General features: G+C 34.9%; 1 protein-coding gene across 2 annotated transcripts in view; it reads right to left on the minus strand.

The window, feature by feature from the left end:
* Positions 1–64: 64 nt before the first annotated feature.
* The window catches only part of mark1 (MAP/microtubule affinity-regulating kinase 1), a 58,617-nt gene continuing 32,800 nt past the window's right edge, over positions 65–25,881 (minus strand). Inside the window, exons 5-18 of one of the 2 annotated variants that reach the window (XM_051094846.1) lie at positions 25,748–25,813; positions 25,587–25,657; positions 22,082–22,138; positions 21,750–21,986; positions 19,511–19,630; positions 16,671–16,770; positions 16,381–16,493; positions 15,883–16,036; positions 13,908–14,089; positions 13,681–13,778; positions 13,205–13,369; positions 11,610–11,867; positions 5,206–5,250; positions 65–1,651 (exon numbers count right to left, since the gene is read on the minus strand). In XM_051094846.1, coding sequence (XP_050950803.1) covers positions 1,309–1,651; positions 5,206–5,250; positions 11,610–11,867; positions 13,205–13,369; positions 13,681–13,778; positions 13,908–14,089; positions 15,883–16,036; positions 16,381–16,493; positions 16,671–16,770; positions 19,511–19,630; positions 21,750–21,986; positions 22,082–22,138; positions 25,587–25,657; positions 25,748–25,813 — 2,009 coding nt within the window. In that variant the 3' untranslated portion in view covers positions 65–1,308. The remainder of the gene's footprint in view (positions 1,652–5,205; positions 5,251–11,609; positions 11,868–13,204; positions 13,370–13,680; positions 13,779–13,907; positions 14,090–15,882; positions 16,037–16,380; positions 16,494–16,670; positions 16,771–19,510; positions 19,631–21,749; positions 21,987–22,081; positions 22,139–25,586; positions 25,658–25,747; positions 25,814–25,881) is intronic. The other variant, XM_051094847.1, reaches the window with a different exon arrangement.

The raw sequence follows: 25,881 nt of genomic DNA on the forward strand, positions 1-25,881 counted from the left end.
ATACATTTCTTGTTGATACTTTTCTTCTCGATTTCAAAGGAAAACGCACGGCTTACACCGTGTCTACACTGGACGCGACAGTTGTCAACAGCTAAAGTCTGTCTACACTGAACACCACAAAGCGACCGTTGCAAATTATTTGCCACAGGGATTTGTCGTGTTGCGCTGCATCCAGTGTAGACAGCATCACAGATTATAATGGGTTCTACTTTATTTTGCCGCGACAAAATACTGCTAATTATGACGTGGACACAAAAGTTCAAATGATTTGCAACGGTCGCTTTGTTGCGTCCGGTGTAGACACGGTGTCAGTGTTGCTGAACTGGCCACTCCTGTTAGTCTCAGTGTATGTTTTGTATGGAATGTTAATGCCGACGTTCGTTTACTAATTTTTCTATCCGATTTCTACATCCAAACCATCTGCATTTGGGAAACACACTGCCTGCTCTACAAAACACTTGTTATGCTCACATCTAATTCTCACTCTGAATTAAAAGGATAATTAATCCAAAACGAAAGTTCTGTCAATATTTACTTGCCCTCATGCCGTTCCAACTTATTTTGGACCGTTACACAAAGTGTAACGTATGGCTGTTACACACAAAATGCGTTGCGTAGACTATTATAATGGCGCTTTCTCACTTTTGGATCTTAATGTTCATTACAGAAAAAGTTGCATAATTCTTCAAAATGGTCACAAAGTGTACACATGAGGGTGAGAAAATAACAGAACTTCCATTGTGGGATCAACTGTCCCTTTAAAAACAAATGTTGATAAGTTAAAAGAACTGTTAAAACTGAGTGGTCAAAATCTAAAAAAAGAAAACACAAGGAAAGAAAGCAACTAAACAAGTATGACACATTGAACATAATTTTTCTGTACAGAGCTCAATAGTGACTATACAACACCTCCACATAAGTAGGCTGAAAGTCTTGTATTATACAACTCTATCATCAATTCAATACAACAAAAACATTCTATATCTTAACTGTACATGTGGAAAAAGTCGGTCGAAGTCCGTCACGATAATTCGCTCGACAGATCTCTGTCCTGCCGACCCTGAAAGGGTTTCGATATTATTGCAAGATGGTTGTTTTAACCAGGCGTATATGCGAGAGGTCATGAAGATCAGGCTAGGGCGCTTTTTTCTCGTTTCATCTTTTTGCATTCGTATTTTTTTTCTCCACTACACATTACAGCAGTAGCTTACAGAAGCAGTAACTCAAAATGGTGCTCAAACTTCCTGGTGAGATTCCTTTTTTTTAAGTGTTCCCTATAGTTTTGTATTTTTTTTTCGAACCCTTTGCTTACAGCTTGAGCTCATTGGCAATTTTCGAAGCGATGTTCTTGAAGGCGATGGACGTCCCCGATATGCGTTTGAAGCGCACGCCGTTGAGGGACAGCCGGGGCAGTTTGCACACCTCCATCTCCCATTGGACGAGACTGTCCTGTCGCGCGTCGCCGTGCACGCAGAAGAGCAAGAAGCGCTCGCGCTGCTCGTAGTCGCAGTTGTTGGCGTCCAGCACCTTGCGGATTTCTCTCATCATGTCTCCCGGCTCCATGGACGAGGTGGTCTTCATACTCCAGGTGAATCGCAGCGATCTCGGCTTCGAGTCACGGCCTTCCTCCTTGGGTTCTCCGGATCCGCTCCTGACAACAAACACAGAAGAGCTCAGAATGTCAGACTGATTCTTATCACAAATTACAATAGTTAGAGTTCTTCAAATCTGGGTTTTGTAGAGTTAAAGCCTCTTCACAGTCACACCAACAACAACAACTGTAACAACTTTAAAGTTTTATATATCATTCTAATGATATAAGAATGGTACAGAGGAACAATATCGCTGGAATCACAAAAATTAATCATTTTTTGCAGCTGATGAACGATAAGAACTTTGACGATCAGAATCCACGCAACTTTAAGTAAACTGAATATTTACAGAGGCACTTATAATGGGCTCATATAATGAACAAGTCGTTACTGAGCACTGGTTTGTACATAGAGCTGAGTAGTAACTGATTACATGTAATCTGGATTATGTAATCAGATTCCAAAAATTAAGTACTTGTAGTTAGATTAAATTACATTTTAAAATACTCGTAATCAGACTACAGTTACTTTTTTTTAATGTAATACATGGCTGCATATTATTTACACAATAGCAATAAATTATTCATAATTTATTAATTCACCCTAATTCCTCTTTTTTTATTTTAATTGTTACTTTTTAAAATAGCCTACTGCTTATTTACATTCAGAAAGGCTTCAAGTTTTGTGGACATTCACACAAAAATCAGTCATTATTCAGGTGGTGACAGCAGGTTATTTAACCATATCTATGTCTTTGGAAGGCGTTTGTCTTTCAAACACATTAAAATGCACAATTTTAAAATAAATATTTTAATTAAGTATCATATTTGCATGTTTATTGGTTCTCTGACATTGGTTATGATCACATAACATGCAGGTAAACAAAAAAACAAACAAACATTTTTTGGTACGTTTTTTATTTATTTATTTATTTTTATTTTTATTGATTTTAAAGTTATTTATTTTAGCTTAACATTTCCGGTGATTAAATTAAATAAAATTAATTTTTCATTAAACTCATAAACCCCTTGGACTTTCTTCACAAACCTTGATGTAATATAACTTTTAATGCATTTCATGTGGTTAATAGCAACAAATGGAATGTATTTTCTTATACTTTTTGTATTTTTATGTCAATATGGTACAATATTATCCTATTTAAATCAATGTGATAAACAAGTTAGGTCAAAAGTAATTTAAAGTAATCAAAAAGTATTCTGATTATATTACCTAAAATGTGTAATGTAACGGATTACTATTTTTGTCATGTAATCTGGAATCAGTAACAGATTACAATTTGTAAGTAATCTACTCAGCTCTGTAAACTAATAAAAATAGCATTATAGTTACCATTACAGTTGCGAAGAGGTTAAGTTTTAATAATCATCATCAACAATAGTGACAGATGAACGATATTGTTGAAATTACTAATTAGAATCCATCTGATCTTAGAGATATTCAGCACTTACAGAAAACTGCAGTGTGCACTTAGAATAATAATGTAATCAAGCGTTGGTTTGCATGCTACTACAGTTAGCATTATGGTTATTGGTGCGAAAAGACCTTTAAGGGCCGTTCATATCCAGTACAATAATTGTAAATATAAAGTTTTAATGATAAGTATTAATAATCGTTATAATTCTATGAGAAACGGCAATTTTCATACTACAACTATAATGATAACAGCACAAAGGAATATCTATGGAATCACTTTCGGAACGATTTTTCCAACTAATGAATATTAAAATCATTGACAGCCAATCAGATTCCATCCCGATGAAAAAACTGCAGTGTGCACTTATAAGAAACAATTTATCAAACGTTAGTTGGTTCGCTAATATAGTTAACATACTGGTTATCATTATTGGTGTGAAAACACCTTAAGGGGCTGTTAACATCAAATACGATTATTATAAATACAATGTTTTAATAATCACTGTAATTTTATGAACATAGCAACATCCACACTACCACTATAACGATAATGAAACAAAGGAACAATATTGTTGAAATCACTTTCAGAACTATTTTTTCAGCTGATGAATGATGAAAACATTGATAGCTAATCACAATTTCTTCCAACTTTAAAAAGCTTGATGTTCTGAAGCGGCAGACGACAAAACTGCAGTGTGCGCAAATATATATTTAAATTATTAAAATAAATAAATTTTATTGCACGTTGGTTTGTATACTAAGATAATTATTGTTATGATTATTGTTTTTAGTGCAAGCAGACTTTGAGAGCCACTTACACCAAGCATCATAACTATACCTATAAAGTTTTAAAAATCATTAAAATTCTCTGATTTGAGATGTAACGATATCGACACAAAAGAACAACATTCTCGGAAACACTTTCAAGTACGATTTTTTCAGCTAATGAACAATAAAAATTTAGCAGTGGCTATTTGCACTAAGTAGCGATGGAGGCTATTAACACTAAGTGAAAATAGCAGTATTTTCTTAGCGATATGCTATTTACACTAAGTACAAATAGCTATAGATTCTATTTACACTATGTTAAAATAGCTGGATTTTCTGCTATTTATTCTACTTATTGCAAATAGTGGCAATTGTCTGCTCCTCAGTATTGTAGTACATTATAAAACAGTATGCAATAATAATGTACTGAGTGTAAATTTAAATTTGAATTCAAATTATTAAATGGATGCCACTTTATTGGGATAATAAAGCCCTCCCTACACCTACCCTAACCCTAACTGATACTTTATCATTATTCAACTTTTTGATTATTTCCTTCATTTTTATTAAAAATAAATGCATTTCCGATGTGATATGAGATTTAAAAACGGGAAAAAAAAAAGTTTGGCAAAAGGTGGATTCAAACCCAGGTCAATCGTGTCAATCGAGCTGTTGTTATACTATTGTCTTTTGTAATGTTGTCTAGCCCAATCACACGTTGGTGGGCGGAGTTAATAGTAAATAGCCTCTGCCAACGAGGTGTGCTATTTGCACTTACAGTAAATAGACACTCCGTAAAAATGTTGATAGTCAAAGAGAATCTACTTTAATTAAAGAGCTTGAGCATTTAAATCACCAGACAACATAACTTCATTACGCACTTATAATAAACAGAATGTTATTGTCTGTTGGATGCTAATATTTTGTTATAGTTTTCTGTATATTTATCATCCTTGGTGTGACGAGCCTTTGTTCTGGAGCAACTTTACGAAAACTGTGGCTAATGAAGCTAAAACAAAACATACAGTATGTTAGACTCACAATATATATTTTGTATAGTGGAATTTGTTGCTATTAGACATCTGCTGGCTGAAGTTGGACGTCTGTTTTTGCTTATTTGAGGTATTAGGATTTTCAGTATCAGTGCATCCCTACTATAAACGGACTGCGAAATGAGCAAGGTAGTTTAGAAACCTATAGGTAAAACCTATATTAGAAAGACAGCAGACAGTGTTCAATCATTAGAAAACATGCAAAAAACACCAAAATCTCACACGCACACATAGTCAAATACTGTACATTTGAACCATTTAAATTAACACGGACTCTTGTCGACTGACCAGAAGGGGCAACAACAAAACCCCCACAAGCAACAATTTCACACAAGACAGAGGATCTATAAAAACCTCACCTCAAACTGTACGCCCGACCGCGGGCCTCTCCTTCACTGGGTACCCTTGGGAAATATCAGAGGTCATATTGAGAAAACAGTGGACAGCTAAACTCCAAAACCATAGATTAGTACAAGTCAGCAGACAACATTTCAGAGGCATCTGTAAACTGCCTATAGTTTAGTCCCGTTCACACCAAGAATGATAACTATAACAATAACTATATTAGCATCCACACCACTTGTATTCTCATGCTTTAAATGCCTGAGCTTCTTTAAATGTGGTGGATTGTGATTGGATGTTAAAGTTATCATTTGTCAGCGTAAAAAAAAAATTGCCATTTTTTCCCCCAAACCAGTTTAGCACAATCCCCGCCCACAGCTGATCTTATAGGTCAACTCAATCATGCAAGATTTATCCGACTGAAGTGTGCCCAATGAAATGTTTAGAATCAGCTGAAGGTGGGGTTTGCAGGGAAAAACAAACCAAGAAACAAACAAATAAAAAATATCACTCTGAAAATGATTCCAATGACATTTCTTTTCGTTTGTGGTTAGTATTTGTTTCAGCATTTGTACACGATCAGTACTGAAAACCTTAGACTGAACTGGTTTGTGGGGGGAAAAATGTTTGATGATCCATTTGTGCTTTTTGTACAATAAAAATGTATAAGTGAGTGCAAATCCTGCTTTTTTTATTTGAAGTAATTACGATTTTTACTGATCTGCGCACCCTTAGCATTGGTTGAGCACAGTGATTTCACAATTACAAAAAAATAAACTTCTGAAACGGATTCCAACAATATTATTAGTTTTGACATTGCTATTCTCTTACAATGATTATTAAAACTTTATGGTTATGGTTAATGTTGGAGTTAATGCTGGCTTGTGAAAAAAATGACTCTGAAAGTGTTTTCAACAATACTGTTTCTCTATTGTTATCATTATAATGGTGGTGTAGTTTTGTGGGTGGAGTTATGAGGTTTGACTGACAATCTGAGCATCCAATGGCATTACGAGGTTCCTTTGAATGCTTTTCATTGGTTAAATATTTGTAAAATCCACAAACAGACATAATGACCAATAGCACTGATTTAAAATAACAATAATGAAATAGAGACAGGAACTAGCGTGGAACACAGCGGCTGGGAAACTGGTGTAGACGTCACTATTCTCTTAGAATGAGGACATTTTTAAAAAAAAAAAATTACATTTAAAGCTATCGTCCTTGATGTGAACGTACCAATACATACTGCTGTTTGTGGTTTCATCATGTTGCTGTTGTTTTATAAAAGCAATAAACCATTAGCTGTGTGTTACAGTGATTTTACCACATTTCAAGGGTCTACTTCATATGGATGTAAATATCTCTTAAAGTAACACTCTACTATTTTTTTTAACCTAAAGTTAAACAGTTGAGTTTTACCATTTTTGAATCCATTCAGTTGATCTCCAGGTCTGGCGGTAGCACTTTTAGCGTAGCTTTGCATAGATCATTGAATCCAATTAGACTGTTAGCATCCTGCTCAAAAACGACCAAAGAGTTTTGGTATTTTTCTTATATAAAACTTGACACTTCTGTAGTTACATCGTGCACAAAGACGGACGAAAAATGAAAAGGTGTGATTTTCTAGGTCGATATGGCTAGGAACTATACTCTCATTTCGGCATAATAATCAAGGAACTTTGCTGCTGTACCATGGGTGCATGAGGTGCAATGATATCACGGCGCAATTCTGCATCTACACAAACTTAGTGCCGGTCACTTTCAGGCGCTGCGTAATATCATTGCGCCTGCTGCACCCATGGTACGACAGCAAAGTTTCTTAATTATTACGCCTAAATGAGAGTATAGTTCCTAGCCATATCAGCCTAGAAAAATAAAAAGTTGTGATTTCTGTGGGTCTTAGCACACAATGTAACTACAGAAGAGTCAAAGTTTTAAATTGGAAAAATATTGAAACTCTTTGGTTATTTTTTAAGCGAGATGCTAACGGTCTAATTGGATTCAATGATCTATGCTAAGCTACACTAAAAGTGCTACCGCCAGACCCGGAGATCGGCTGAATGGATTTGAAAATGGTAAAAATCAACTGCTTAACTCTAGGAGAGTTGGACAATGAGTATATTTTCAAAAAGTGGAGTGTTCCTTTAACTTTGGTAAAATCACTGTAATTTATTATTATCATTCTTACTGCATATCTTAAGTAAAAAACTGCCTTTAATTGGTGGTGGACAGTGACAACTGGGAAACTTTCTTCTGACCACACAGATACATTCCAAATGGAGGAAGGGGAACAGGTACAGGACCACTACAGACCATTAGCATTCAACAAATTCAACCAGACTGCAGCTAAACACCAGCATATTTTACAGGTAAAGTCAGAGGGCACACAGATGGGGGAAGTGTCATCATCATCATCAACATCATCATCAACATCATCATCAGGAAGAGTCAGTCTGCAGGCCGTGCAAACATTCACATAGTTGCTGGATGCACAGATCATTAGTAAGAGACACACGGGTCAACAGGACTCTATTTCTGAGGAAAAGGGTGTGTGAGGACACATTTTCAATTTGTAAGTCTGATGGGAAATGTCAAACTATCGTCCCCTACCTCGCCGCTCTGAAAGACAGAGTTCTACAACACAAACAAACAAACAAACACAGCTTGTTCAAAACCTGGACCCAAGACTTTTAGGTCAGCCATGAAATCTGAACAGATGAACGAAAGTAAAAATGACTATACACATATTACAGAAGGCTCATTTATCTATAATAACACTATATATTTATTAAGAACTTAAATGAATAATTATAATGCTTACATTTCCTTAAAGAAGAAGTCCACTTCCAGAACAACAATTCACAAATAATTTACTCACCCCTTGTCATCCAAGATGTTCATGACTTTCTGTCTTCAGTCGTAAAGAAATTATGGTTTTTGAGGAAAACATTTCAGGATTTTTCTCCATATAATGGACTTCATTGGTGCCCCGATTTTGAACGTCCTAAATGTAGTTTAAATGCTCTAAAGGGTCTTATCTGGCAAAACGATCTGTCATTTTTTTTTTGGAAAATAAAAATTTGTATACTTTTTAAGCACAAAAGCTTGTGTATCACAGGTTCTGGGATGCGCGTTCATGACGTACTATTGAATCATGTCGAAAGGTCACGCAAAACTACAGACAGTGTCTGTCAGTACAGTGTTTATAAAGCGAACACACAAAGACTAAGAAAGTGCAAGTAAGTCAAATGCTGTTTAATAACAAAAAGACCTTTTTTAGCCGGAAGTACACAGACGATGAACTTAGATGTGATTCGTAGTAGTAATGGGAAGTTTGGATCATTTTACCAACTCGGACCTTTGAGTCTCATTCAGGAAAATGAACAAATCTTGAAACAAGTAATTTCATTCAATTTAGCAAAATATAATTAAAATGTTACATGTTACTTCCCTAACACATCTACTGCTTACACAAACTTTTGAGTCGTTCGTTCATCACGTGACAGCCCTATAAGATGAACGAGCGACTCGAAAAACCCGAAGACTCGAAACAGGTGAACTAATTCCAGTACAAAACCTAATAGGACTGAACGAATCACTCCCCGAGACGACTCGTTCTTCCGAGTCACAATAAAGATTCATTCAAAATCAAGAACGACCCATCACTAATTCGTAGCACCGTGGACGTGCATCCCAGAGCCTGTGCTACATGAGCTTTTGTGCTTAAAAAGTATACAAATTTTATTTTCCAAAAAAAAGTGATCGTTTCGCTAGATAAGACCCTTCTTCCTCAGCTGGGATCATTTATAGTCCTTTGAAGCTGCATTTAAACTACATTTTGGAAGTTCAAATTCGGGGCACTAATGAAGTCCATTATATGAAGAAAAATGCTGAAATGTTTTCCTCAAAAACCAGAATTTCTTCACGACTGAAGAAAGAAAGACATGAACATCTTGGATGACAAGGGGTGAGTAAATTATTTGTAAATTGTTGTTCTGGAAGTGCACTTCTCCTTTAAAATGTACAGAAAATGAGCAAAGAACATCATCACTGATCAGCCTACTCTAGTGCAAGATTATGCATTTTAAAAAAACACTTGCGTTATAAGTTAAGCTATCTACACTGTATGGTGAATAAATCTTGGCATTTGTTTCGACCCCTTGTACTGCACACGTCTGCGGTGCATTATGGCTCTGACACGGCCACTTTAGTCAATGCTTTAGTTTATATCAGCCGCGCATTGAAGTGTCCCAAAAGCGGTTCTCCGCGCTGCATCGCTAAAGTTAGGCTAATCCCCCACCTCGTCCCTACCCCTCAACCATTAGAATTTCCATAGGTGGGATTTATTTTAATGATATTCTAATGAGGCACATTGTGACATTACAACACCTGGAAAACAAACGCTGTTGTCCAAAGGAGCCCTTTGGAGTGGACTTTGAGATTTGTAATTTTGTAGATGTCTTTTATGCCCAAACATACACACCACACACTAACTAATATTCAAAAAGTGAAAAAGCATAATAGCACCCCTTTAAGCCAGGACCAGGCTGTAGTTAAATTAAGATATTTAAGCAGCTCTTATAAAAATGCCTTAGAAGAAAACCGGGCGTAAGTGTGTAATTCCTGCACCACTAGCGTCACCAAATGAGATTGCAATCAGGCAGTAGGGGGCAGGTCTGAGAGTGATGTTAAGCCACAGCATCTGATTTCAGATGCAGCCAGCTGCCTGATCAGCTCACTTTACACCGTGTCCTTCACTGACTGCAGCACACTCAATGCATGCTCAGCAATGAGCGTGTGTGTGTGTCAGGCCACCTGGCTCTCGTTCTCCCATACACACACTGCAGTGTAGGGATTTAGCTGTCAAAGAGACATTTCTTGTGCTAAGGGTTTGTAAACACTCTTAAGCATTGGTATTCAATCACGGGGTTGGGGTCCACTAGGGTCCCTCAGCGAAATTTCAAGGGCACCTCAAGGTGAAGTAATTTAAAGTATTTAAATACTGCATGCTTAAATGAGAAAGTTACATTCTAAAAACCTAAGTTCTAAAAACCACTATAAAAACAATGTTTGTGGGTTAGTAAGATTTTTTAAAATGTTTTTGAAATAAGTCTCATATAATCAAAGTTGCATTAGTTCAAAAATACAGTAAAAACTGTAATATTATGAAATATTACCACAATTTAAAAGAACTATTTTGTGTGTGAATATACTGTAAAATGTAATTTATTGCTGTGATCAAAGCTGAATTTTCAGTATCATTACTATAGTCTTCAGTGTCACATGATCCTTTAGAAATCATTCTAACGTGCTGATTTGCTGCTCAACAAACATTTGTGATTATCATGGATGTTAAAACCTGTTTTGTGATTTGAGAGAGATACACTACCATTCAAAGGTTTTGGGTAAATAAGATTTATTTTTTTTTTTAAAGATTATTGCTTTTATCCAGCAAAGACACTTTAAACTGCTCAAAAATGACAAAGGCATTCAAAATATTACAAAAAAAGCTGTTCTTTTGAATTTTTTTTTACTCATCAAATAAGTCATAAAATTTCCACAAAAGCAGCAAAAGCTGTTTTCATCAATGATAATGTAAAGAACCATTATTAATAATTGAGCACCAGTAATAATTGCTAATAATTAATCATCAAATCATGTGACACTGAAGACTGGCGTAATGGTTGCTGAAAATTCATCTTTACCAAAAGAATAAATTACATTTTAAAATATATAAAACAGAGCTAATAATAATAATAATAATAGTGCTGTCAAACGATTAATCGCATCCAAAATAAAAGTTTTTGATTACATAATTTATGTGTGTATATATTTATTATGTATATATAAATATACACACATCCATGTATATATTTAAGAAAAATGTGTTATGTTTTTATATTAGAAATATTTATATATAATATCAGTTATACGAATATAAATATATACATGTAAATAAGTGTAAATACATGTAATCGTGAATAAAGTGTTACTCCACCCCAAAATGAAAATTTTGTCATTAATCACTCACCCCCATGTCGTTCCAAACACGTAAAAGTTGATTGTTAATTGTTTGACAGCACTAAATAATAATATTTCACAGTATTACTATTTTTAAATTTGATCAAATGCAATCTTGGTGAGCATGAGAGACTTTATTCTAAAACATAATATATATATATATATAAATATATATATATAATTATTTTAAACTTTTGACCGGTAGTGTAATCTATCATTGTTGACCTCTGTTCAAATTTGTCAAAGGTTTGACCTTTCACAGCACCGCAGGCCATTCTGTTGAATCTTGACCTGACTTCCATACAAACCTCAGGAGACTGTAAAGGAAATGCACTTTCACGACACATATAGGCAGCAGTACAGAGAGTTACAGTAAGTGATGGATTTAGAGACTGACCTCCGCCCAAATTTGGAGGTGAGCTTGCTTATGAATCCAGACGAGGTTCCCCTGCGGGCCTGGGCGAGAGCGCCCGTGTCGTGAGACAGCGTTGGTGACGCGGGAGGGCCGTTGTATGTGGCGCTGCGGCGGTCTCTGAGCTGCGCCCCGTGGAAGGTGCTACGGCTGGAGGTGCCCCGTGGAAAACGGGTCCGATCCGGAGTCATACTGCTGATGCTGTGAGCTGACGGAGACGTGGATGGAGCCCTGGGGGTAGAGCTGCAGATAGACAGTGATTTAAAAAAAAAAAAAAAAAAAAAAAAAAAAAAAAAAGATAAAAATGGTTTTCATTTTGAAATAGTTTGAAGTTTAAAGTAATTTTAAAAGGTTAAAGTTTGAATGTTTTGAAGTAACCTGTTTTAGATAGATGTTTCTAGCATGATTAGCAAGTTGGTAGCATGTTGCTAGCATGTTGATAGCATGATAGTATGATTAGCAGGTTGCTAGCATGTTTCTATCATGATTAGTCAGTTGTTAACATGTTGCTAGCATGTTTTTAGCATAATTAACATGTTATTAGTATGGACAGCAAGTTATTAGCATGTAGCTAGCATTATTAACAAGTTGTTACCATGTTTCTAGCATGATTAGCAAGTTGGTAATATGTTGCTAACATGATTAGCATGTTGCTAGCATGATTCTAGTATGATTAATAGGTTGCTAACATGTTTCTATCATGATTAGTCAGTTGCTACCATTTTTTTAGCATGTTTCCAGCATGATTAGCATGTTATTAGCATGGTTAGCAAGTTATCAGGTTGCCAGCATGATTTGTAAGTTGTTAGCATGTTTCTAGCATGCTTAGCAGGTTGTTACCATGTTTCTAACATAATAAGCAAGTTCTTAGCATGTTTCTAGCATGATCAGCAAGTTGGTAGCATGTTGTTAACATAATTAGCATGTTGTTAGCATGATTCTAGTATGATTACCAGGTTGCTAGCATGTTTCTATCATGATTAGTCAGTTGCTAGGATGTTGTTAGTATGTTTCCAACATGATTAGCATGTGATTAGCATGGTTAACAAGTTATTAGCATGTTGCTAGCATGATTATCAAGTTGTTAACATGTTTCTAGCATGATTATCAGGTTGTTAGCATGTTTCTAACATAATTAGCAAGTCGTTAGCGTGTTTCTAGCATGATTAGCAAGTTGGTAGCATGTTGCTAGCATGTTAACATAATGATTGCATGATACATAGCATGATTTTAACATAATTAACATGTTGTTAGCAAGTTATTAACATGTTGCTAACTTGATTGGCATTTTGTTAGCATGTTTCAAGCATGATAAGCAAGTTATTAGCATGTTGCTAGTCTGTTTCTAGTATGATTAACATGTTGTTATATTTATAACATGATTATCATGTTGTTAGCATTTTCATAACATGATTAGCATGTTGTTAGCATGATTAACAAGTTACTAGCATGTTGCTGTTTTAACTAGAATTAAAACAGTAAATAGACAGAACTAACTCAAAATATTAATAAACGCTATAATAGCATCTCTGTACTAAAATACCACTGTCTCTGAAATACTAAAGAGGACGTCTCTTCACCCCTTGAATTCAGCGTTGTCCTCGATGGGTGGCAGCGGAGACTTAGTGGGGTGGCCTGAGGCGGACATGGACTTCACATGACGCGGTCGAGTGGACGCCAGCGCGGAGGACGCTCCTGGAGACACTGAAGAAGATCCACTCGCAGACGTGGACATTTCCGTCAAACTGAGACAGAAAGACAACGAGAAAGAGACAGAGAAGACACATAAATGAGACGAGAGCCATAAAAATGGAAGAAACAAGAAACATTTGCAAACGTCAGTATTGACTGAAAACCACTAAACTGTTTTGTGTATTAGGTTCTTTGGAAGATAAGCAAATATTTATGTCCCTTTCACACCAAGTGCAATGCAAACAAATTGCAATGTTGTACATTGGTCAGTGTTTTTGTTGAGCTCATGTTCATGTGAAGAGCTCTAATCAATACACTGTTTTAAAAACTTCGTAGTGAAGATGTGCGCTCCGAGTCTGCTCACCTGCTGTCTTTGCCGTTGGGTATGGCTGAGTACCGATCTGTACTGGATCGCTCACACACGTACGTGTTTCTCCTCGTCATTCCGCCAGCAGCGCTATTCTGTTCACACCAACACAAACGCACATTACTATACACTGATACACTGAGAGTGTGTGAACTAGTGTTAGTCATATGGGTTTGTATCCTGCATCTGTGGCATGTGATGTAACGGCTGGTGTGACCTCTCACCCCTGAAGCTGTGGAGGACTTCCTGCGTTCCTGGGCCACGAGAGGAGAGACGGCCATGTCTCCTTTAGAGCTGGAGGAGGGCAGCTTACGGGACGCGTCCCACTCCTCCTTCTTCTCTCCCTCCACGCTGTTGGCCTGAGAGCGTTTGGTGTAAGAGACGGCCGGAGGTATGGACGGCGCAACTGCACAGAATCAGACACATATTCAGAACAACATAGAACTTTTACATCCATGTAAATATGTCATCTCAGAATCAGATAAATTAGATAAATAGATTATTTTTAAAATAATTTATAGAGGCTGATTTTTGTAAATGTCAATTCTGTCATTTACTCATTCTTCAGACGAACAAAAACAAAGTTATGTTGAAGTATGTTGGGAACCAACAGTTCCATTGACTTGCATAGTATGAACAAAAAAATGCTCTGAAAGCCAATGAGATTCAAAACTGTTGGGTTACCAACATATCAAATATGTGACCCTGGACCACAAAACCAGTCATAAGCCTAATTTTTCAAAATTGAGATTTATACACCATCTGAAAGCTGAATAAATACGCTTTCCATTGATGTATGGTTTATCAATATTTGGTCAAGATACAACTATTTGAAATCTGGAATCTGAGGGTGCAAAAAAATCTAAATATTGAGAAAATCACCTTTAAAGTTGTCCAAATGAAGTTCTTAATGTATATTACTAATCAAAAATTAAGTTTTGATATATTTACAGTAGGAACTTTGCAAAATATCTTCATGGAACATGATCTTTACTTAATATCCTAATGATTTTTGGCATAAAAGAAAATCAATAATTTTGATCCACACAATGTATTTTTGGCTATTGCAACAAATATACTCCAGTGACTTAAGACTGGTTTTGTGGTCCAGGGTCACATATTGTCTTTTTACATTCCACAAAAGAAAAAAGTCAAATAGGTTGGAACAACTTGAGAATTAAATTTTTGAACGAACTACCCCTTTAAACAGACAGGTTTAAATTTCTTTACATAAAAATCATCACACTAAAATGATCTTGGAAATGATTTACTGTGTCTTATTTTATTTTTCCTGCTTATTAAATGCTTTTTATGTATGGATTTTATTGTTTTACCCTTTGCCCCAGAGCTAGACCTCCTAAAACTAAAGAAATCCATAATAAAAAATTAATTATACCATTTTTTTAAATGTAAAACCTACAGTTGTGGTCAAAAGTTTTACCCCTTTCAGAATCTGCGAAATGTTAATTATTTTATCAAAATAAGTGGGAAAATGCAACTATTACAGAAGATTCAAATGCTCACTGATGCTCCAGAAGGAAAAACAATGCATTCCAAAAGTTTTAACCCCCCTGGCTCTTAATGCATGGTTTTTCCTTCTGGAGCATCAGTGAGTGTTTGAACCTTCTGTAATAGTTGCATATGAGTCCCTCAGTTGTCCTCAGTGTGAAAAGATGAATCTCAAAATCATACAGTCATTGTTGGAAAGGGTTCAAATACACAAAAATGCTGAAAAACCACAGAATTTGTGGGACCTAAAGGATTTTTCTGAAGAACAGCAAACAGTTTAACTGTTCAGGACAAACATTAACAACTGTCACTAAACAAACAAACACAGCTGTGGATCATTCAGGTAACAACACAGTATTAAGAATCAAGTTTATGTAAACTTTTGAACAGGGTCATTTTATAAATCTCTTGTGGACTATATGTGAAAATCTTTTATGTGAAATCTCTTATTCAGGTCAGTACTAAATAAAAAAAACATGCATTTTGCATGATCCCTCTTATTTTGGTCAAGTAACATTTTGCAGATTCTGAAAGGGATGTAAACTTTTGACCTCAACTCTATGCATACCACATAAGCTAACAACTGTTTCTGAAAAGCGCCACTATCAAATTAAATATTAGATAACTGATAACTACATTTTTTGGGCTAAATAAATGTATTATTCAGAATTGAAACGTGTGTTTTTGTACCGTGGTCGCTGAATCGTCGCTGTTTCTGTGTGGCCGAGATACTGCGCTGGACTTTGGAGTGTGCGGGTGACTGCGTAGAGCTGTTGTTCAGGTCGCTGCTGGGTCGTGACCTTTGACACAGGTTCGTGGTGGACAGCGAATCACTTCCTTCAAACTAAAACAAGCAAACAAAACAGGGCCAGGGTTATTATAGTAAAACTAAAACTTTCAACTAGCTACAAAGGCAAAATTTCTCTTTTTAATGCACTTTAATTTGACGTAATAAAATTAAACAAATGAAATAGAAATAAATATAAATGCACACATTTAAAAACAAAAACCTAAAGTTGATTAAAAACGAATTACTAAATCATTAACTGAAATTAAAATGAAAACAGAAATATGAAAGTAATCTCAATAGTGGCAAAATAACACTGCGTATGATATGCTTTATTAAGAGGATGTGGCATCAGTAATTATGACTGATGTTCTGGTAGGTAATTAACACGTTTGACTTGCCTCTGGAGGTTTTCTGCCCAGCAGAAGATACGTGGCCATGACCTCATCATACTTCTGCCCTACTAATGCCTCTGTGATCTCATCTTTTGGGAAACCCATTGTGATCATCAGCTCTGAAAGAGGATAAAAGAGAAAATGTGATGATACGCACAGAATTTCTTTCATTTTATGTGATCCCTGCAGAAGTGCACATACATTTGACCATGTAGTGTTTAATAAAAACAATATTTCCTGAGTTTCAACTGTTATTTTTAACAAAAATGCATTCGTAGGAAATGTGTGAAACACACCTATCCGTTTGGTGTCACTGAAGTCTGGCTCAGGTTCTGTATACGGCTTCAGTTCCTCTTCCTCATGACCTACATTTATCCAGCGGTCCTTCATGATTTGCTGTGAGACAAAGACAGACAATAAATTACACCTTTGCATATGAATGTCATCAATTCCTCATCAATGAGCAGTTTTAGCATGTTAATGGATGTAGATTTTTTCAGAATATTTGAAACTGTTTCAATACTCGTTTTCCACAGTATCGATAAAGCGCTTTCTAACTTTCTGTTCTCGCAGACATGAAGTTTGCACACAACAAATGTGACGCTGGGACACAAAACCAGTCTTAAAGGAGAAGTCCACTTCCAGAACAACAATTCACACATAATGTACTCACCCCCTTGTCATCCAAGATGTTCATGTCTTTCTGTCTTCAGTTGTAAAGAAATTATGGTTTTTGAGGAAAACATTTCAGGATTTTTCTCAGTATAATGGACTTCATTGGTTCCCCGATTTTGAACTTCCAAAATGCAGTTTAAATGCAGCTTCAAAAGGCTCTAAATGATCCCAGCCGAGGAAGAAGGGTCTTATCAAGCGAAACAATCTGTCATTTTTTCAGAAAATAATTTTTTTTATACTTTTTAAGCACAAAAGCTCGTGTAGCACAGGTCCTGGGATGCGCGTCCACGACGCCACGTACTATTGAATCACGTCGAAAGGTCACGTTTACAAAGCGTATTGTAAAGTGCAAATAAGATGGAGTTTTTCGTCATACTCAGTACACAGACGATGAACTAACACGTGATTCGTAGTAGTGATGGGAAGTTCGGATTTTTGAGTCTCTTTCAGCAAAATGATTGAATCTTTTTTTTTGTCATTTTGTTCATTTTAGCAAAATATAAATAAAACGTTACGTATGACTTCCCTAACACATCTACTGCTTACACAAACGTTGATCACACTACAAACAAGACAAAACTATAATGCTATAAGAAACAGAAAAGATTCATTCATTGTTTACCTGGGTCTTTGACAAGTTTTCGGGTTTGAATTGTTCGTTCATCATGTGACAGCCCCATAAGATGAACAAACGACTCGAAAAATCGAAAAACCCGAAGACTCCACACAGCTGAACTAATTCCAGTACAGAACCTAACAGGATGTTGCGCATATGCGACTGAACGAATCACTCTCTGAGACGACTCGTTCTTCTTCACATTAAAGATTTGTTCAAAATGAACGAATCCTTCAAGAACGACCCATCACTAATTCGCAGCATCGTGGACGCGCATCCCAGAGCCTGTGCTACACAAGCTTTTGTGCTTGAAAAGTATACAAATTTGTATTTTTCTGAAAAAATGACAGATCGTTAGATAAGACCCTTCTTCCTCAGCTGGGATCGTTTAGAGCCTTTGAAGCTGCATTTAAACTACATTTTGGAAGTTCAAAATCGGGGCACCAGTGAAGTCCAATATATGGAGAAAAATCCTGAAATGCTTTCCTCAAAAAACATAATTTCTTTACAACTGAAGACAGAAAGACATGAACATCTTGGATGACAAGGGAGTGAGTAAATTATTTGTGAAATGTTGTTCTGGAAGTGGACTTCTCCTTTAAGTAGCAATAGCCAAAAATACATTATATGGGGCCAAATTATCGTTTTTTTCTTTTATGCCAAAAATCATTAGGATATTAAGTAAAGATCATGTTTCATGAAGATAATTTGTACATTTCCTACTGTAAATATATCAAAACATAATTTTTGATTAGTAATATGCATTGTTATGAACTTCATTTGAACAACTTTAAAGGCGATTTTCTCAATATGTAGATTTTTTTGCACCCTCAGATTCTAGATATTCAAATAGTTGTATCTCGGCCAAATATTGTCATATCCTAACAAACTATACATCCATAGAAATCTTATTTATTCAGCTTTCAGATTATGTATACAGCTCAATTAAAAAAAAATGGACCCTTATGTCTGGTTTTGTGGTACAGGGTCACAAATGTGTATTTTACAGAAGTAAACACTATGGTTCAATGTGCATGAGTGTGTGTTTTCTGTATCTCAGAGTGTCTTCGGTCACAGTAAACGCAACATCTCTGCATGTGCTGAGAGTTTAAAGCGCACCAGGAAACGCAAAAATATGCGTTACATTTTAATTTTCACATTCACGTAATTTCCAACATTTTTATAACAGACAATTATAGCATTACACACAGATCTGTCATGAAAAGAATTTGTAAACCTGTTGTCACAGACAAAACAAAACCTTGAGGGTTTAACTGTTGCAAGCATTGTAATTTTACAACTGTAAACAGTGCAGATGTACTTTCAAAAGCAATATATTTTTGTCTTAACTTAGATACTGTTTAAATTATATGCACTAAATGCCTTTTTTTAAAATTAGTATCAACAATATTATCAAATATTAATATTAATATAATAGCACCAAATATTAATATGGTTCAGCAAACACTGAACCGGATTATTTTAATTGTTTATAGGCTGTGTAGAATATATAACTGTATAGAGATGTTTCTGCTTGCACCATAACTTTAGGTCATCATTTCTACACAATTTTTCTACTGTTCGTGACATGCCAGGTTTAATGTTTTCAAATGTGTGATTAAGATTTAATTTCACTTGACTTCAAAAGACTTGAAACAAAATGACTGCTTTTATGAAACTTTGTATGGTGCTTTTGTCCTTGAGTTTACAGTTGCCCTGTTCACAGTATGATTTGGTATGGTAAAGAGCATTAGACATTTCATTTTGTGTTTCACAGAAAACTATTTTTCCACAAGTTCTTTCCAAAAGTCATATGGGTGTGTGAAGTGTGTGTGTCAGTCTCACCTCTAGACTTCCACGTTTGCCTGGATTAAGCACCAACAGTTTCTTCAGAAGGTTTTCACAGTCTGTGGACATGTAGAACGGTATACGATACTTCCCTCGCAAAACTCTCTCTCGAAGCTCCTGTGTGGACCAACATTCAGAGTAAGGACAAACACAACACATACAGCCAGAACAATATGCTTTTAGAGAAACTTGCTGTATTTGTATTTAGGTAAACTATATAAAAACATTAGCCTAAAGATGGAGCAGTGGATTTTGTGTCTTTAAAGCAAACACTATTTCCTTTTCATAACAACTGTAAAAATTCACACTGCAATGAAACTATTTTTCACTTGGCAAAAAATACATAAATTAGTTAATCAACCAAAAATATTAATGCTTTTGAGTCAGCATTTTCATCTAAAGATGAAGCTAAAAACATCAGGTCGTAACAGCAAGCAGACTTAACAGAATTGTATATGGCAAACAACAGGTCACAAAATAGGAATTAAACAATAATGCTGAGAGGCTAGTTGTGTTTTACTTTGAAAATATTTACAGCTAACAGGTATTTTATGTCTGAGAATATATTAAAAATCAGAAATCCCAAAATATTTGTAAAACTATTTGTTTTGAAATATTTAAAACATTAAAAATTTTGAAATATACAGCTATGGAAAAAAATAAGAGACCACTTGAAAATTATATTTATGGATTTACTATGGGTTTGAGTAAAATGTTAATACTTGTTTAAATGTTTGATAAAATTTTTTACATATTTCAAATAAAAAAATATTGTATTTTTCTTTAACAAATAACAAATATTTTCATTTGTTGTGAGTGAAAATCAGATTATTCCACCAAATACTGATTTCTAAACTCTTCTGAAGTTAAAATATTGGTATTTTTGATATTTTGACCAACTGTAAAAATGCTCTAAATTACATTTTTATTTAAAATTTGGAGGAAATGTCATCAGTATAAAATAATAGTTACGTTTTACTCTGCATTTATTTGATCAAAATAGGTTTTAAAATAACCATTATTTATTAATTTAATTTTCTTTGTGATTTATGTTAAAATGTAATTTATTTCTGTAATGCAAAGCTGAATTTTCAGCATCATTACTCCAGTCTTCAGTGTCACATGATCCTTTGGAAATCATTATAATATGCTAATTTGCTTCTCAAGAAACATTTATGATTACTGTTAATATTTTTTGCAAAAACTGTTTTTTTCAGGTTTAATTAATGAATAGAAATTAAAAAGAACACCATTAATTAAGATGAGAAACTTTGTAGTTATGTAAAATGTTACTTTTGATCAATTAAATGCATATTTATTTTAAAAATAAAACTAATTTCTTCCAAATAACAATGTTACTCACCCCATATTTTTGAACCGCAGTATGTAACTACATTCAAATTAGTATAACTTTATTCAAATTACAATAGAGTGTGTATGGAACACAAGGCACTTAAAGATTTTTATCAGTGATTTGCATAATTTCACTTAATTTTATTGCACAGCTTTTTTATTGCATGTAAATATGTCTTAAGGGCAGACACTGTAGGCAAAAACTGTTTTTTCATGCACCTGTCAAGTTTGAGATTTTGTGCTTTTGGTTGTTCATTAACTGTTTTTTCAGACTAGTGGAAAGAAAACATCCAAAAGACACTGTTAAGTGTTTCTTTTATAGCACTTTATCTATTGTGTCAATAGATATAAATTACAATACATATTTTAAAAGGCCAATTTCCCAAAACGAGCCTTTTCTCCTACACTGAGCCATAAATCTACACTTTAGTAGCACTTACACACACCAAACTTTACATTTTTATTCCCGTCTATATCCTGAAGGTTTTTACAGAGGGATTTGTTTATATATAATTTGCTTGATTATATATAATCTATTGTTTTCTGTTTGTATTTTCATTATTTTCTGAATTATGGAGTGACAAAATTCCCTGTGGGAAAACATCTGACTCTAATATGTCAGAAAAATAAAACAAGAATTTGTAAACCGACTTCATCCAGTGTTTACATTTTTGTACTAGAAATGTATGCAAATTAGTACATATTTCATTAAACAATGCCTCATTTGCATATTTAACATTTTAGAAAACTTGTAATACAAAAAATATTTGCAATTATCAATGTAATCAATCAACTGGGTAAGGCAGGCGATAACTAGTAATTTTTTTTTTACCCTATTCACCTGCGGTGTCTCGCCTTAATCTTGAATATAACAAGAAATGACCTTCAAATTCTGTCCGTCAAAGGGAAGTGAGCCGCTGACAAGCGTGTAGAGAATGACCCCCAGACTCCAGACGTCCACCTCCGGCCCGTCGTACTTCTTCCCCTGGAAGAGCTCGGGAGCGGCGTACGGAGGACTGCCACAGAACGTGTCCAACTTACTCCCGATGGTGAACTCGTTACTGAAGCCAAAGTCCGCTATCTTTATATTCATGTCGGCGTCTAGCAGCAAGTTTTCAGCCTTATGGAAAGAGGCACAGTTATTAGAAATCAATGAAACACAACTCAGGTGAGCCGATCTATACCACAGGATTAAACGGCGTGTGTGTGTCTCACCTTGAGATCCCTGTGGACTATTCTCTTCTGATGGCAATATTGCACTGCAGACACAATCTGTAGTCACACACAGAAAGTCACATTAATATCATCATTCCACCAACCAGCTCTTTTGTTCATCTGCGAATAGAAGCTGAGAAAGCCGAGAAAAAGAGCAAGTGTTGTCGTGTGCTAGACAGACGTTTTAACATGTCTTCATGTCACTGAGGTTGAGAGACAGACAGGGGTCTTATATTCTCACTAATCACCTCCTGCAGTGAACTGCAGCGACTGCAGTCCATGGGTTTTATTTGCCTTCATTAGTGAAGCACGACAGAAAATGGCCAATTAATTATTGCACCACAGCAGGGGGTTTAATTACACTCACCCTGACGACAAACTCAAACTGATGTCTGTTCGTTTACAGTTATCACATGAACAGCTGATCAGAGGGAAACCTGACAAACACTGTAGTGATCTATCACCACTAGAGGGCGTGCATGTGCTCTACAGTCAACCCTATTAAAATTAATCAACATTCATTAAAGGTAAGAAAACGAAGATGCCCCCAATGTATTTAATGATCATGACATGACTATTATAAATCTTTCTGTTTTTTTCTTTTTTAAAATGGTGTTATTAACGTCACATACTAAATCAGTTACTGCAAACATGTTTATTATATAAACACTACGTTTTTTCCTCTTTTACTAACTAAACCATTGTCAAGCAGAATGAAAATGTTTAAAGCAACAAATACTACAATAAATGTAATACATGTAATTATTTTTTCCCTAATAAATTGCTAAATAAACTGGGAGAAGCATCCACTGTAATATTTTGACAGCATATGACAGTGGATAGGCAGGTTTTTTAGAAAAATGTTTGCTGCTCTCCCACACTGTATTTGACTGTAAACAAACACATTTACTAATCTGATCAAAAATAAAACAATCAGTATAAAAGTGTTAAACCACAAGGTACATTTATAAAATAGCAGAATATCAGTTATTTCAAAATAAATTAGGAATCTATTGAGGGAAAAGTCGTAGTTAATAGTGAACGACTGTTCCCTATTCTAAAGTGTTACAAGTAACTATTTTTAAATTACTAGTACTTTTTTGTAATTACATATTTTAGTTGCAAGTAACTTTTTTTAATATTAAAGGGGTCATCGGATGCGAAGTTCACTTTTACATGTTGTTTGAACATTAATGTGTTTTGGCAGTGCATGTACAAATCTGCCCTATAATGATAAAAATCCATGCAGTGGTTTTAATTAATCTGCAAAAATAATATCCCCTTTTTCAAATCGAGCCATTCTCAGATGTCTGTCGTTGTGGCGTCACACCCACAGAGGCCGCTCCCACGATAGTTGATTGACATGAGCGTTTTACCTCAGATCAGTTATAAAAGTCCGACCTCCAAGTTTTGATGCCGGAGCAGGGATGTAAGTTAGACAAGAATATCTCTGATTGAGTGATTGCGGTGTTGTGTTGCTGGATGTAATTATGAACATAGTGGTCGTCATTTACTCCCAACATCTGAGCCGCTGAAGATGCAGTGGATTACGTTTGTTTGTGAAGGGAATGCGCCTCCCGATCTACATATATCCATCTATGTTCACGCAAATCATTCATGATCCAGCTTCACTTACAGCAGAAGTGAGTATAAGGATTTTTTAATGAATCTTTGCGATCGCCTTTCCTAATAATTCCTAATAAATGCGGCTAATATAAACAGGCTTGTCACTCCACAGAGAGAAGAGAGGGGCGGGGCGAGCAGAGCTAATTTGCATTCAAAGCAGCCTCGACCAGAACAGGATGAATTTGCAGAGCTGATTTTGACAAGGTAAAAAGGGTGTTGTTTTACACAACCATTGAGAATTTTTAACCAAAGTATATTATAGACTTTTCATTAAGACCCTGAAGAATCATATCAACTTGTGGAAAATGGGCATCCGATGACCCCTTTAACTAATAACCCTTTCATTTTTACTAGTAACTACTGATTAGATACTACTTACTGATTACATATTAATACCTATTCTAATAGAAACTTGTTCGTTTTAACCATTTACTATTTTTATATATTTTAAGGCAACAAATACTACAATAAATGCAATAAATGTAATTAATTCATTTTATGCAAACCAACACAAAAACATATGAATAAATGTCAGTATTTACCTACATATATGTGACCCTGGACCACAAAACCAGTCTTAAGTCGCTGGGGTATATTTGTAGCAACAGCCAAAATACATTGTATGGGTTAAAATTATCGATTTTTCTTTAATGCCAAAAATCATTAGATTAAGTAAAGATCATGTTCCATGAAGATATTATGTAAATTTCCTACCATAAATATATCAAAATATAATTTTTGATTAGTAATATGCTTTATTAAGAACTTCATTCGGGCAACTTTAAAGCCGATTTTTGATTTTTTTGCACCCTCAGATTCCAGATTTCAAATAGTCGTATCTCGGCCAAATACTGTCCTATCCTAACAAACCATACATCAATGGAAAGCTTATTTATTCAGATTTCAGATGTATATATATATATATCTAAATTTAAAAAAACTGACCCTTATGACTGGTTTTGTGGTCCAGCGTCACATATATCTACTAAAACATCACAGGGTATGTAAATTAATAGGCAGGGACTTTGATGAACATGTCACTCAATGAAACATTCATTTTACCTCAAATTATGAATTCTTTAACAAATTATTTAAAAATATCTGTTTCAACAAATAAGAGATGTGTTAAAAAGCACTTCAATTTTAATGCTGTTGCACTTACAAAACTAGTTGCTTATTAGTTAATAGTGAATGAGTGTTCCCTAAAGTGTTACCATATTTTCTAAATTATTAACACAAAAATTAACTAACTAACTTTTTTTACATTACTAGTACTTTTTTATAATTACATATTTTTAGTTGCTAGTAACTTTTTTGATATTAACTAATAACCCTTTCAATTTTACTGATTAGATACTACTTATTTATTACATATTAATACCTATTCTAATAGAAACTTGTTTGTTTTAACTATATTTTCAAGCAAAAATGTCTTGAAATAAAAAAAATAAAAAATAAAAACATCAGTATTCTTTTTTAAACATACAAATACTTATTTGTGTTTAACTAGATATTGAAATAACTAATATTCTGTTATTTTATAAATATACCTTGTGATTTAACACTTTGATAATGATTATTTTATTGTTGATCAGATCGGTAAATGTGTATGTGAGCAGTCATGTTTGTTTACAGCCAAATACAGAGTGGGAGAGCAAAAATCTTTCTAAAAAAACTTGCCCATCCACTGTCATTTGCTGTCAAAATATTACAGTGCATGCTTCTCCCAGTTTATGACAGTAACCTAACATAATCCTCATCTGAAGTTTCAATTTACTTTTAAAAAGGTGATTTGCTCCATTTCTCTCTTGTCAGATTTACATCTCCGCAGATTTTCAATGATTCTGGTTCAGATGCTTGTATATCATGCTTGTCTCACCTGCCGAAACTTTGCTCGAGCTTCCTTTTCCTTCATCCTCCCATGAGCGACTAAGTAGTCAAACACTTCACCTGACATAAACAGAGACATTCAGAGATATGAGACATGACGTGCACTAATAGTGATATTAAATATGAATCTCACCTGTCCATCAAACTCACCTCCACTTGCATACTCCATAATTAAATAAAGTGTCTTCTCTGTTTCAATTACTTCAAATAACTTAACTGGAAGAGAAAGAGACAAATGACATTTGAGAGTGATTCAATATTTGAAGCTGAAAACATTTCAAAAT

Source organism: Labeo rohita, chromosome 22 (genome assembly GCF_022985175.1).
Source record: "Labeo rohita strain BAU-BD-2019 chromosome 22, IGBB_LRoh.1.0, whole genome shotgun sequence".
Classification (NCBI taxonomy): domain Eukaryota; kingdom Metazoa; phylum Chordata; class Actinopteri; order Cypriniformes; family Cyprinidae; genus Labeo; species Labeo rohita.